The sequence below is a fragment of the Mauremys mutica genome, chromosome 3 (genome assembly GCF_020497125.1).
Source record: "Mauremys mutica isolate MM-2020 ecotype Southern chromosome 3, ASM2049712v1, whole genome shotgun sequence".
Taxonomy (NCBI): domain Eukaryota; kingdom Metazoa; phylum Chordata; order Testudines; family Geoemydidae; genus Mauremys; species Mauremys mutica.
Genome location: NC_059074.1, coordinates 118,531,899 through 118,546,916, shown reverse-complemented (window position 1 = coordinate 118,546,916; position 15,018 = coordinate 118,531,899). Strand labels below are relative to the sequence as shown.

General features: G+C 42.1%; 1 protein-coding gene across 11 annotated transcripts in view; it reads right to left on the bottom strand.

The window, feature by feature from the left end:
• The window catches only part of ARID1B (AT-rich interaction domain 1B), a 413,974-nt gene that overhangs the window by 23,929 nt on the left and 375,027 nt on the right, over positions 1-15,018 (bottom strand). For all 11 annotated transcript variants that reach the window (XM_045009633.1, XM_045009635.1, XM_045009634.1 and 8 more), the window contains one exon: positions 11,260-11,464. In XM_045009633.1, coding sequence (XP_044865568.1) covers positions 11,260-11,464 — 205 coding nt within the window. The remainder of the gene's footprint in view (positions 1-11,259; positions 11,465-15,018) is intronic.

Sequence of the window (15,018 nt, the reverse complement as noted above, 5' to 3'; positions counted from 1 at the left end):
GTCATGTAAATTCTTTCTAGTGCCTGGCCTGTCTACATGTGCTCAATGACTAAATGACAAAAATGTGCACACCGCTGCTAGGAGAAAAAACAGAAGGAGGCAGTCAGGGTTAATCCGTTCTGATTTCTGGGAAGGGACAGTGGGTCAGAGTTGGCCCCAAATCCTAGGAATCACATTATCTTGATGGATGCAGCTCAGTCTTGCTTGAAGGATGCCTTGCTTCGGTTTGCTTCATTCACATCTGTATTGCATCTTGCCAGTATCCGGAAATAATTCCTGCTCCTGAAACATCAGGACCTTTGCACAGCTTGTTTCATTAGTCCTAATGGTGCTATCCTTGGTTCTCAACTTTCCCAACTGTATTTGGTTTATGCCCATATAGTAATGAAGTTCTAAAAGCTTTTAAAAATCACTGAGCCCATTAATATATTAAGAAAACCAAAACACAAACACAACACAAAACTCATGTGCAATTAATGTTACATTTGACTGGGAACTTTGGGTATATCTACACTGCAAAAAAACCCCAACCCTTGTGGCAGCAAGTCTCAGAGCCTGGCTTGCACTATAAGGCTAAAAGAGCAATCAATGTAGATGTTACTGCTCAGGCTGGAGTGCGGGCTCTGACACCCAGTGAGGGGGGAAGGTCTCAGAGCCCAGGCTCCAGCCTGTGCCTGAACATTTGCACTGCTATTTTTAGCCCTATGGCATGAGCCCTGTGAGCCTGAGTCAGTTGACCTGGACTCTGAGACTCACTGCTGCGGGGTTTTTTTTTTGGCAGTGTAGACATACTAATGAAAGTCACCATGTGCATACACAATAAACCCTTAGACTACATGAAAGAAATCGAGTGATTCAGCTGTCACACCCCCTCCCCCCTCCACCTTACATCTCAAAGTATCCACTGACACCAGGCAAATTCTACATTACTTCCCTGAAAAGTGAAAAAAACCAAAACCATTTCCGAGTTAAGTTATACAGATTTTTAGAGTCAATATACTATAACCAGGTAAGCATCCTAGCATGGCCCTCTGCTATTTACTATAAAATACAATATTGCCTCACCCGCTATATTTCAAGCTTCTCTCATGATGGGCCATTAAGTGCCAATTAAATGTTTCTCTAACCCACCCTGGGCAAGAAGAACTTAATTCAGATCTAAAAAATAAAGCTGACAGCAGTTAAAATATATTTGCAGTATTTATAGGTTGCATAAATACACCATATTTTTATTATAAAATAATAATACGCTGTTTTATAGTATTTCCTTATATAAACATGTCTTACTCAAAAAATCAGAAAGCAAAATAAGATACCCAGCTGAGAACTTGTAAGCCAAATTTCTACCTGCTGGCTGTTTTAAAAAAAATGAATGGTAACAAACAGCTGAAAAATGTGTTGTACAACAGAAATGCCAACACCAGCAAGGTGAATGCAAGCTTCCCGAAACTACTTTGTCAGTGTGCCTCAACTTTGTCCTGGCAGGAGCACTTCTAGCGATGTGACAGCATTACAGTGTCTGTGCCTGTTAGGTTGTGGGGTGCCTACAAGGACATAAGTGTGTGTGATGTGGATCCTGGAAAATGGACAGAGAACAACTGGTATGGTTTTTGAAGAGTGTTAATGTACAAAACACGTTCTTCATAACAGAAAAATCTAAGCTCCTCACTCAAAACAATGGTTATTATAGACAGGGCAGACAGAATTGCCTATTATTAAGGTTGCCCGAGAATATTATAAGACCCTGTTTTCAGCTGCTTATAACTTTCCCAAACTTTAACCATTTGGGCTGAAATTTTTCAGACCAGGTATCTGCTTCGGGATGAAGTTTCAGTCAAAATGGTTTAGTTGTTTCTGGGAATAAAGCTAAGGGAAAATACATAGTTTTATCCATTACAAAAATCTGGCAAGTATTCTTACAGAAGCTTTAGTGCACTCATGCTTTGGAACATGGACTTTAAATCTGGTATGAGGCGATCTTTGTGTCAGTAGTGTGCCTTTTGCTGCCTTTGTGAAAGTCCGCCCAAGTCCTAAACCTTTGAAAAAATCAGTTTGCACATGCTCAGTAGTGACATGCTAGACCACAGCTTAACTCCCCCAAGTTCCTGTCTGCACTGAGCATGCTCCAGTCTGGGGCTGGGCGGGACTTTCCCTGCAATTTCTGCTCCTGGTTGCTCTGGGCTGTGCTGGATCTGGGTCTGGGCTTGGAATGAACAGCAGCAAGTCCAGCTCTTCTGTGCTCTCAATGCTCCTGCTGCTGGGCCCAGGGAGATGGGGAAGTTGCCTGAACTGAGCGCAGAAAGGAAAAGACCCAGACCAGGAAGGATGCAGGGTTAGTAGACTGGGACAAGGAGCCTGGGAGAGGGGAGTACTGCAATTGGAGGCTGGTGGGGGGAGAGAAGGGTCTGGCAGTTGGGGGAAGATTAAGACTTGCTGAGCAAAGAAACTAGGACTGAGACCCAGGAGGAAACGGGTGAGAGGACTGGGAACCAGCAGGTCAGGAGACTGAGTTTGTCTGAGGGATTATGGGGGGAGACTGGAGCTAACTGGGACTGGGAATCAATGGGGTGAAGAGAAGTTGTCGGGGGGGGGAGACATATGATGAAGACGGTGTGAGGGAATAGCTAGGACTGGCTGGGCAAAGAGACTGGGAAGAGGAGCTGGATGTCGTGGGACACTGAGATTGGATGAGAAGCCGCGGGAGGGAGACTGGGACTGGCAGGTAGCGGGAATGGGGAATGTGGAAGTGACTGGATATCAGAGGAAAGGAGATGAGAGACAGACTGGATGAGGAACTGGGAGAAGCGAAACTGGGACTGGCTGGGCAAGGAGACAGGAACTAATGATGGGGTGAATGAGACTGGGATGGGAGTTTAAAGGGTGGACTGTCTGGGTAACAACACCGAGACCAGGATGAGAAGCCTGAGGTGAAGATACTGAGACTGTTCGAATAAGAAGAATGGAACTGGGACAAGGAGCCAAAGGTAGGGAAGAGACAGGACAGGAACAGCGCAGAGGGAATGTGGCAGAGAGGGTCAAGGCAGAAGAATCTGTGCCCGCTACAGCACATTTCTCTCCAGAGACTGAAATGGGGCCAAGATTCCTGAGTCTCATTATTCCTCTGCTGTTGGCAAATATCTGTGAAACCAACTGGCAAAACAACTCATTGCCCTCTAGTGCTGGTCACATAGAGGATGACAACCTACTATTGCTATCAGTTATTCCATTAGCTCAAGAGGTCTGTTAGATGGATCTAAAGGTTTCAACTGCTGATGAACCGCATGGGTGTCAATAGGACACCACATGATGGAACTTCTTTTTTTTTCAGTTTACTTTTTAAAAAATCTTAGGATTTACACACACAAAAATTTTATGTTAAAAGAACATTATTATTAAGGTTGCAAACTCAAGCACTCAGAAGTTAGGAAATGCCAGAATTAAGGTTGTCTGTGCTACCTAATTGGCCCCTTGTGCGTACAGATTATGATACAGTCTTAAATTACATGATCACATACAATTTTTCCACAAGACCTCTGCCTCATTTAGTGCACAGGACTGACATACTCTGGGGATGAATCAGCATTGTGTAGTGAGGGAGACTGTTGTCTGTAGGACCCTTGCCTCATTTACAGTAGAAGTTGGAAGGTATGCCGTCAGTGAGGCAGGGGATTACAGCAAGAGAAAGAACTGTCTCATGCTTAAGGCAACTGAGTGTTGTCCTGGGAATTGGATTCTATCCTTGCCTGTATCACACAGTTCCTATGTATTGCTAGGCAAGTCACTTAAACCAAAAACTTTTCATAGGTGTTCTTCGTTTACTTGGTATGAGACCCTGTGGTTTGATTTGCAGAAGTGCTGTCGACTCATGATTGCAACTGCAGTCAATGGGAGCTGTGCTTTGAATATATTAAGTGCTATATAATGATAAATACTCTGAAAAATCAAGGTCCTAGGTGTCTCAAATTAGGCTCCTCAGATTAGTGGATACTTTTGACCATGATCTCTCTGTGACTCAATTCCTCCCTGTAAAATGGGATAATAACCCCTCAGCACACAGGGGTTTTGTGAAGACAAATTAATTAATGCTTGTGAAGCACTCAGATATTATACTGATGAGTAACATAGAAAAGCCTATGAGGAAATTAATAATTTTGTATTCAGAGAAGTAAATAAGGCCTTGGGCTACACAATGAACAAAATACTGAACTGGAGGAGAAAACAAAATATTGAATAGCTGCTCACTAAGTGATCAATGTCCCTTCTGCGCACTGAATGAGGAATGGGTCCTTTGGAAAAAAACAGTATGATCATGTAATGAAAAGACTGTACCATAATGCATACGCACAAGGGGTATGAGCAAAGGCTGCACAGGCAAGCTTAACTCTGGCATTTCCTAACTTTTGGGTGCTTGACTTTGCCACCACAATAACGTTTTCTGAACATAGTTTTTGTGTATGTTATATATACATATATATACAGTGTACACACACAGGTTAATTATAATTTATACTGAGTCCTGTCCAACATGTGCAAATGACTGGAAGTTATCGTCTCACATGTATGTTTATATATCCTGTTAACATATTATTACATGTATTATCATTAGTAATACTTTTCCAGTTAGAAATCATGAAACTAAACCCTTTTGTCTGTGTGTCAAAGCTGCTACTTGCTCCTCCTTCAAATCTCTCCTTGCATCCCACTTTTGTTTAGATTTTCAACGCTACGTTGTTTTCTGACACTGTTTACATCCATCCTTGTAGCTTATCTTTTTGTTTCTATTCTGTTTAAGTTGACTGTAAACTTCTTAAAACAGGGATCCTGTCTCGTTACTTTGTCAAGTCCTACATAAGCACTCAGTACAATAAAACAAAACAACAACAACAACAGAGAATTAAAAAGAAGGAAACAGACAATTATTTGAAGTGTTTAAGCTGTGCATACAAGACCATACAGCTGACTGGCGATGGCCAGAAAAATACTCCTCTGTATCTAGTCAACTAGTGTAATATGTGATTTTTCAACATACAAAAACACCTGAGCAGCACCTGCCTTATAGGTGCCACCGCAGATTTTAAAAAATTGAAAGAAAACTGTCTGAAAGCAACATTTTCATCATGGCATCCTTCACAGCCTCCTATATGGACCAATTTGCTGCTAGCTGCATGAAATTAGCACCTCAGTGGCTGCTTCCTTAAAAGGCCTGCAATGCAAGGGAGTGTGGTTTCAGGAAAGACCCTTTATTTACAATAGTTCAAATGTGCAGTTAATAAAAACAGAAAAAAATTCTTCCTCTTGTCAGAATTATTTTTCCTTCAGAAAAAAGAAAAAAAAAAAGAATGCAACCTCTTGAAACTCCATTACTAGGAGGCCTGACATGCTCTCTCTAGGATATCCCTACCTTTTGCCAGAAGCTACAAATGTATACGCTAAAGTAAACAATGGAAAGGTTACTGAAGGTTAAGTACATTCACATACTTCAGACTGAACAGCCAGACGCCACGCTGGGAAGATAATTTACACAGTATGAACCCAGTGCCCTAATTCTGACTAGGATGGGGGTGGGGTGGGGAGGGGAGAGTTAGTCAGATATGCCACAGGTCTACAGTGAACAGAGGTCAATCAGAGGGCACCTTTATTTATAACCCAGACCCTTTTCTCATTTATCTTCCACTGGGGATTCCCCGGTTGGCTACATGACAGGTTTTGTGACATCACCTGTCAGCTAATAATAGAAATTCAGTCAGCCACCTGCCAGTAAAGATGGATGGGTTTTTGGTTACAAACTTACTAACTGAATGACTGGCTTTTTTCCCCGCCTCCCCAAGTCTTGTCTCTGCTGCCAAGGAAACACAGAGAACAGGCTGTTGGATCTCTGTGTTACAACAGAGCACAAACTTTCACAGGTTTGCTATCATATGATCTGTGTGAGACCGTCAAGACCAAAGTCTTGTCTGGATTTTATTCAGGAGTGCCCCAATCTATCGCTGAGTACTGCCCAACATTCACTAGGTACTATGCATATGACAGGAAGGTATGGTCCCACATATATGTTTATATATTTTGTTAAGATATATTACACATATTATCATTAGCAATATTTTCCAGTTGGAAATCATGAAACAGAACCCCTTTCTCTGTGCGTCAAAGCTACTACCTGCTCCTCTTTCAAGTCTCCTTACATCCCACTTTTGTTTAGATTTTCAATGCTACGTTGTTTTCTGACACTGTCTACATCCATCCATGAGCTAACTCACAGCTAATTCTGAGCCAGTACAATAACGAGTAACAAACCCCAAATACACAGGCTAACAATGGCCATCACTTCCAGAGTCATGTGTACCCAATTGATCTATTTATTGTAGCTAACAGAATTTCTTTTCTGACCAACAAAAGAATCTATAGTGTCAGAATAGAAAACAGATCATATATGTTGGAAGCTTATTGCAATTTGCCCCCTGGTAATCATTAGCGTTTTATCATAATGGCCACCTTGTATTTTCAATTTAGAATTTTCCACAACATTCATATATAAAACACTAACAAGCTTATGGCTTTGTCTTCACAAGAATCTCCAAAAAGCATTAGCATCCCAGATAGAACACTTATGAGGATCTTGCTATTCCCTAGTGCTTGTTTGTCTGCAAGAAGCAGCTCCATGACACATTCAAGGCCATCTCTTCTCATATGATTTCTGAGTGGACTGGAGAAGTTCTGATAGTAGCATACATCCAACTCATGCTTTAAAATGGACAATTAGAACAAAAACAACAGTAAGCTGGCCGAGGTGTGTCTGACTCTGGCCTCCACTGAACAAGACCCACTGACCTACTGCTTTGCTGAACTAGTCCAACTCTTCCATTGTTGTTGCTGGGATATTGAATTGTCACAGGCAGCCTTGAATTGTCACAGGCAGCTCAGACAGCTAAATTCTACCTTCAGTTACCACCCATCCTCACTAAAGTCAATGGGGTTAAAAGAAGTGTAAGTGATGGTAGAATTTTGATCCCTCGACCTCCTTATGTAAACCACTGGGCTAACTCACCAGCCAATGTACCAAAGAACACTCTTCAGTCACAGGATTTCAGTCCCTTTACTTCAGGACTTTGGTTTTATTTCTTCAAAACAAAACTGTTTGATACAAGTTCAACATACCAATCGTGCTTTCTCCTGACCCAGGATCTTCTGCAGGAGCCCATCTACTCCCTGAAACTCTTACATTCCTTCCTAGCCTGCTCCTTGCAGGATTCCGCTCCACAGGCCATCTACCAGGGAGTAGCATATGAACTCTGAGCTAACTCCACCAAGGGGCTGCAATGCAGAGCATTGCAAAGCATAACTCTTAGGCTCTCTGCTGCTTAATCAGAGTCCTCAGCCCCAAGTTAGGTGTCCAGACTCTGCATAAAATGCATGGGGCATGTTAGGCATCTAAGAAAGAGAGCCTCAGAAGCCAGCACACTGAGGGGGAGCCACCTAAGCTAGCCGGGAGTGAAATGCAGAAGAAAAGGGCAGGGCTTGGGGCCCAAATTCACAAAAGTACTTTGGCACCCAACTCGCAGCAATCTAGGCCTTAGGTGCCTGACTGACAGGCCAAGGAGGTGCCTGTCTGTGCTGGAGTTAGATGCCTAAGGCAGATCTGCCCTTTCTCAAGAAGAGAGAGAGAGAGACTCTGTAGCCCCAGGTCAGTCCTTTCTTGGAGGAGGAAGAAAGAGAGAGAGTTTGATTTTATAGCCCAGTGGTTAAGGGCACTCACTTGGGAGGTGGGACAATCAGGTTCAAGTCCAGGCTCCAAATAATATGTAATTATTTATACACAATGAAACAGTTCCAACAGGAGAAAAGAAAGAGATCCCACTCAGAATACTCGATAGCTCAGTGGTTAGAGCACTCACATGGGAGACCTGAGTTCAAATCCCTGTTCCAAATCAGGCAGACCAGCAATCTGATTCTGGGTCTTGCACATCCCAGGGAAGTGCTCCCTAACTACTGGGCTACTGGGTATTCTGAGGACAGACTGACATGCACATGCATGAAAAATTCCTGACTTGCTTACCCCCAGTTGTCTTTTGTGCAAGGCCTGATCCAACAGGCATGCTCAGAGATATGCTTACTGGCTTGGGCCCTGCGAGTGAATGACTCATTTGAGAATCCTGCTGGGGCTTAGGCATGAATTAAGGCACGAAGCAGCTTGTAAGTTGTGGGGTAGCCATAGGCCATAGGTGGCTTGGCACTTGCCCACCAGAGGAAACTTTGATGCCTATCAGAATTTAGGTGCCTACAGGGTAGGTGGCAGCTGAGTGGTGATTTTGAGAATGTCAGTGGCACCTAAATGTTGGAGTTCGGTGCCTAGGTACCTTTGTTGATCTAGCCCTCAGTTCCTCCCCGACCCAGAGACTCTGGCAGGATCCTTTCTACTGCCTGAACCTCTTCTTAGCAACTGAGCTACTTGCTGGTTTTCATGAAGACCACGTGATCTTCAAGCTGTCACCTGAACCTCAGCCTCATAGAATCAGATGCAAAAGAGGTGATTTGTCACAGGAGGGGGTTAAGCCCAATTCCCTTAAGGGCAACCCTACCCTTCTTTATCATGTATTGATTTAGGTATCAATATCGCAACTGGTTCTGTGTAGCTGAAGCAGGCTTCAGAAAGGCTGTTATGTGCAGGCACAGGGGTGTGCCTGCACAGAACCAATCTCATTATGTCTTAATGTTTAAAAGCAAGAACCTTTTAGTCTACTGCTTCCTGTTCCAGTGGGCTCCTGCTCCATTTGCAAGCCAAAGATGGATGGATTACCTAAAGTACATCTATAAGCCTACTGCAGTTAAAACATTAATGTTGCCATAAACTGAAGAAAAAGAAAAAAAGAGCCAACTGTTAAGAGAACAGGCCCTGTACTTTCTGCAGCATCTATAGCTCAGCGGGATTTCATGTACTAAAGCTGATACACACTGGGAAAGCCTTTTTCCACACAGAAGTGCAGCCCATTCAGTGACACAAGTTCTTTTCCAGCAAACAAAATAAACCTTGAGATCATTGCTTGATTCCTCCCCTCTTCTGGTCCCTATGTCCAGCTGTGTTTTTATTTTGGAAAAATAGTTTCAGTTCTGCTCCCAGACAGATTGTTTGAACTGAATGTAATGTTGTGATAAATTCAAACTTGGACTTTGCAGTTTTCATTTACAGTTTCAAGGTGCACATGGAACTGCACATGCAGGGCAGCCCATGACATTTCTCTGCTTATTTAAATCAAGATTCTTTAACACAAAATTCAGACAGTTTTATGATGATTGTTCCTGAACCACTAACCAAAATTACTGAATGGCAACATTGTAAGGGAGTTGGAGAAAGGAAGAGGGAAGCAAAATATTTATTTATTTTTAGTTTTGCTGCTTAATTAAAAAAAAAAGTTCTTTTCCTTCTCCCTAATGAGTCTAATGGTTTCAGCTCCATTTACTGGTCCTTGCTGCAGGTGATGCAGCCAAATCCAACAGCTTTCAATTTTTAATAAGAGTGCATGTGCTGGCTAATCTAAACTCCCTCTAGGGAGTCAAATACTCTGACTGCTGTTCTTGTTTATAATACGTGGGCCTTTCCCCCTCCTAAACTTGTTTTTCAGAGTAACATGCTTGCTTGATACATTAAATACCTATTGTTGGGGTACACGATAACCTTAAGTATTTGTAAGGTATAAACATTTAGGGTGTTATACAGGGGTGAACATAGTGGTGATGGAAGGTAAATTTGAACTGAATATCAGGAAAATATTCATAACACTGAATTCTATTAGACTATGAAATGTCTCTAACAGGAAGCAATTTAAGCCCTATCACTGGAGACATTTACAATACTGGACAAAGCACCAGAGTGAGCATCAGAAGGAATAATCCTACCTGGCAACTGAATGTAACTGCATGACTTAATAGGTCATTGCTATTTCTAATATCTATGAGAGAAGGTCACAAACTAAGGGGACAGCTGGCTGGTTTCCTGGCTCTTCTCCTTATTTCCAGCTGCTAAAAGAAATCAAGTTATATTAAATATTTTCCTAAATTCACATTTCCATGTAAGCAACTGTTGTCGCTTTCACAGGGATTATACTATGTTGCTAATGGGAGGAGGTGGCCTGTGTAATAGTGAATGCCCCCCATTCACTATGTATCTATGAGATTATTGTGTATTAAAAAGTACTGCACACCAGGAAAGAGTCTGAGCATCCCATCTTTCTGATTCACACTTACAAAGGTCTTTTCCCTTCAGTGATTCCATGCAGACAGAAAATAGTGCATACCAATTATAAGTCCTCTTTCTCTTCTGTCTGAAACCATGAAGTTAAATACTCCAAAAGGCAACAAAACCTTCTATTTATTCTTTCACATGCTTAACATGTTACTCCTATAGCTTTCTCTAGCTTGAATGTCAATCATGGTTGTCATTTTACGAGTCTTGAGTTGAATGTAGGCAGAAAAAAACAAATCTCACTTTCCTCACTACTTCAAGCACCATACTGTACATGAAGATTCATTAACCAAAATCAACCATTTTGACTGCAGTGCCCTTCTACAGCTGACAATAGGATACAGACAGTGCTGCTAGCACTCAATCTAATACACAGGATTAGCAACAATGGCAGAGGAAAGTGACGTAGTCTTTAAATGACAAAGCTTGATACTGTACTATGGGTGTTCTCTAGTCTTGCAACTCTCTCCATTTGCCAGGCATTTCAAATAAACAGTAGTGGAGCAGCAGGCTGAGTTCCATTTATTGGGCCAAAAGCTACCATCCTTACTCACACTGAGTAGTTCTTTTACTTGCCAGCAGGCCCATTGAAATTTGGCTCCAGATTTCCAATAGTTGAAGTGTGGATGGGAGAATCCAGCCCTTCCTTACTTTATTTATTTATTCCTGGGTATCTGATGTCTTACAGAGACCAAATGCAAGGGATGGTTATTGTTGCTGCTATTGTTTCCATTTAACAGTTTGATCGTTAGAATGCTTGTATTTTTCAGAGAGAGACAAAGAAATGCTTAAAGATGTGTGGGCATATACGCATCTCTGCAGTCTACCCTTAGAGTTAACTTTCATACTGTCTTGGAACCAGTTCAGAACACAAATAGGATCCCCAAGGAGTATTTTTTTAGCTAGATTATCTAAGGTTAGCAAGGGATGCTTCTAAAATGTTTGCTGGGACAGGAGATTTGAGAGATGCAGGATGCAGTCTAGTGAATTATTGTGTAAGAGGCTGTAATTCTTCTACTTACCAGGAGATGGCGGCTGAATCTTAGGTTGTTTCTTAGTATCTCCAGTGCTGAAGACCTCTGGAGGGGGCTCCTCCCCTCGTTCTATCTTACACTCAAAGGCAAACAGGTACTGAATATACTGTTTTTTCAGGGAGCTGGCGGCGCTGCTTGAAGTGCCAACATTCAGGTTGGTTGCCAACTCACGCCACTTCTTGTTTTTATTAACCTAGCAAAATAAATGGCAGAAGTATTGGTTTGCAGCAAGGCAGCTTGTTTAAAGCCAAGAGGAAAAAGAACACTTAATGTCTTGGTTTACTTTTTTTTATTTGCCTCTTTTAACTAATGCTCATTACTCCCCCACTCAGTAGTGCACAGACAGCGTTTACAGTTATAAAACCATTAAGGAACCTGCTGATAGCTACATAAAAAGCTTGTTGAGAGTCTTCTGCATGGTGCATCTTTTAAATGCCTTGCACTCTTCCAAGGCTTGTGCTGTTCAGTTAGCTATTTATCTCCATTCAAATGCACACTCACTGACTCTCTCTCTGACACACACACACACACACACCCTATTCTAATTAAAAAAGCAGCTTCTAAAAACTAATTTAAAAAGCAATAACAATGTTATTCTGCAGTTTAAGTGTTTCAGCACTGATATGAAAAACGTTTCCTCCAGAACAGCCACCAGCTGTCAGGTAGTTTAGCCTGTAATTTCTGGTTCAAATCCTTTCACTTTAAGGCTTCTTGTGGGATATGATCCCGTTGCAACAGGAGATGCAGAGTCAAGTGAGGCCCCTTATTAATTAAGGCAGACTTCAAACACACTGGGACAATGCAGTAATGTTCTGTATTACAGCTCTGCTGATACAAGCATGCCATTGGTGTGAGCCTTGTTTTGTCGCGTATGCTGGAGTACTGAAAGGGCCTGTTCAAACTATGCTCTTAGGTTGAGGCACACTGGATTTGCCACACCAGATCAGACCATTGGTCCAGCAGTGCCTCTAGTAATGACCAGTATTTTTCCTTTAAACAAAGGTGAAAATGCCCCAATGTGCATCAAGCTAGATGTGCAGTGCTGGGTATGATCCGACGAGGTGCTGAGCACCACTGAAGTAAATGGAAGTTGAAAGAGCTCAGCGTCTCTTAAGATTATATCCTGGGGAGGAGGGGGAGCGTACTTCTTGAATGCTATGATGATCAGTTTACGTCCTGAAGCATGAGATTTTATCGCCCTATTTTAGCTTAAATAGCTACAAAGTTTATTACTGGTCATATCTGTTGCCAACCCTATATGCCAGCCAAGGAGATATTTATATAGTTTTTATCTTTGTGTTCAATAACCCCTTCACAGCTGCCAGATAGGATGGTTCTCTTGGCAAAAGAGTTAATTACAAGCAGACTGGCATGGCCGAGTGAAGTTTTATTTTCTCTGTGTATTCCAGGTACATCTGGCAGCAATCCGGGGGTCAAAGAGAAAGTGATTTTCATAAACTGGCACTTTTGAGACTTAACCCCCCAATCACACAGCCCTTTTTTGCCCATTTACTTCGCACTACGTGGTATACAACAAACACACTGCATAATGCACACAGAAGTACCCAGTGCCCAAATGTCCAGTGTATTGGCATATAAAGCGAGGCTGCCAACAGCAGGTCTACCCAGGCTTTGGAAGAGGGAAGCAAAGCGCTATTTGGGGTACCTTGAAATGCAATGCTTCCGGAGGATAAATACGCACCATCGCTGCACATCTACAGCCTCTCACTCACTGGGCAGAGATCATGAAACGTGGAGAGCAGTGGTAGGGGCAACTATGCTTTTCAGGTGGGCACCATCCAACTATATTTAAATAAATCTCATTAGACGAACATGTGCATTTCTCTGTAGCCCTAACCAAAGAATACATGTTAACATGCCCACAGTGAACGATCAACCTTTGTAGCCTACAAACCTATAAATCAAGTTCCTTTCAAAACTGTATCTGAGTGGGACAGCATCTCCTCACCGGTAAGACATGTTGGTCCATATTGGAAAGTAAGCTTGGGTCCAAAATGTGTTTTAAAAAAAAAAATAAGAAATGACCCTCGTTATAAACAAACATGCAGGCCTTTTTAGGATTTCAAATTTCAACTCCCACTTGTCTTATATTTAATGGTTTAATATTAACCAGTTGTGTAGAAGCATTCGAGCCTCTGTAGACACCGAGTCAAATGCTGTAGCTAGACTTAAAAAGAGGGCTGCAGAGTTTTATGACCAATAATAAAGTTTGCAAGTTCAGGAAAACTCCAGGGCACACATCAGCTGGTCATTGCAAAAGTCAGAATGGAATCCCACCTTTCATCCATGGACAGCATTTAACAAGTGGAAAGGTGCAATACATTAGATCTTTCTACCTTCCTCTGCGGCGCCAGTTAGCATCACTGGACTTGAATGACCATGGTCTAATTCAATATGCTATATCATGCTATGTAGAGTACTATTGTTAAAATCAGCAGTAATCACTGTTGGAAGTGGGTTTCCAGAACTGGCTAGGTGGGAGCATTACCAGGGGCTCACTTTCCATGGGCCCAATTCAATACAACATACTTCTGTTTTCAGATTGTGTGTTTTAGTGTAGCGATCATGTGTATTTTAGTTAAATCTAACTCAAAATTTAGAGCCTGATCCTGCAAAGTGCTGATCACCCTCAATTCCCCTTAATTCAATTCGAGTTGTAAGCTCTCACCATCTCACAGGAAGCATTCAGCACATAGCAGGCCTGGGCCAGCAAGGCAAAAAGAAGGTTTTGAATCCCAAATCCAATACTACTACTACTTAATGTTTAGTATCTACTCTATTTCAAAGTGCTCCACAAACATTAAAGGATCTAAAGACATGAATGGGATTGAACCTAAATAAGTTAATGTTCACAGCATCAGTGTGAGTCAGGCAACTATTACTAACCCCGATTCACACGTGGAAAAAGGAACCTCATATTCTCTCATCTGTGACATCACAGGCCTCATATTTACTCTCGGTGGGAAAGACAAGGTTCAGTGCAGCAAACTGTATCTCTGACTTCTACCAACATCTTTTTTATTTGCAGCCTCTTCCCCAGCCTACCTTCCTGCCTTTAGGATAGGTTTCCCCATTATTGATTATTATTGTATTTATATAGATTGAAACAATGCAAAACATGTGCTAAGTATTTTCCAAACATAAAGGAAAACACAGTCTCTTCCCAGCTGAGTGTACAATCTAAACATACAGAGGGAAGAAGAATGGTTTGGGACAGACATTACTTGCAAATTACATACTCCTGCCACTTCCTAAGAGATTTGAACTGACTTTTCCTAGAGGCACTTCCCTGTCTGAGATGGATGGATTTCAGGCGCTCTCTTTTCTTCCATCTCTAGAACAGCTGTTTTCCATCACCTGTTTTGATCTTCTTCCATGTTTCTAACCCTTCTCTTTAATCCAATGGCCTTCTCTTCTGATTCTCTCTTAGCACTACTAGAGTGCCCTTGATCGCACAGCAGACTAAGCTCCCTTGACACTAGGAAATTTAGAGCCACACTGTGCACTATGAGAGCACTTGTGGGGGTCCAAAATGAACCTCAGGGCTTGTTTACATAAACCCTGAGTTCATGGCAAGCTGGGGTGTAAATCTACCCCAAACTAAGCGCCCGTGTGGACCTTGCCACTGCGCACTAAAAGTTCAAACAGCTTTGAAACAGGAGTAGATCAAAGCATACTACAGAGCTTTTAGTATGCAGCAGCAGGATCCACATGGTCAATTAGTGC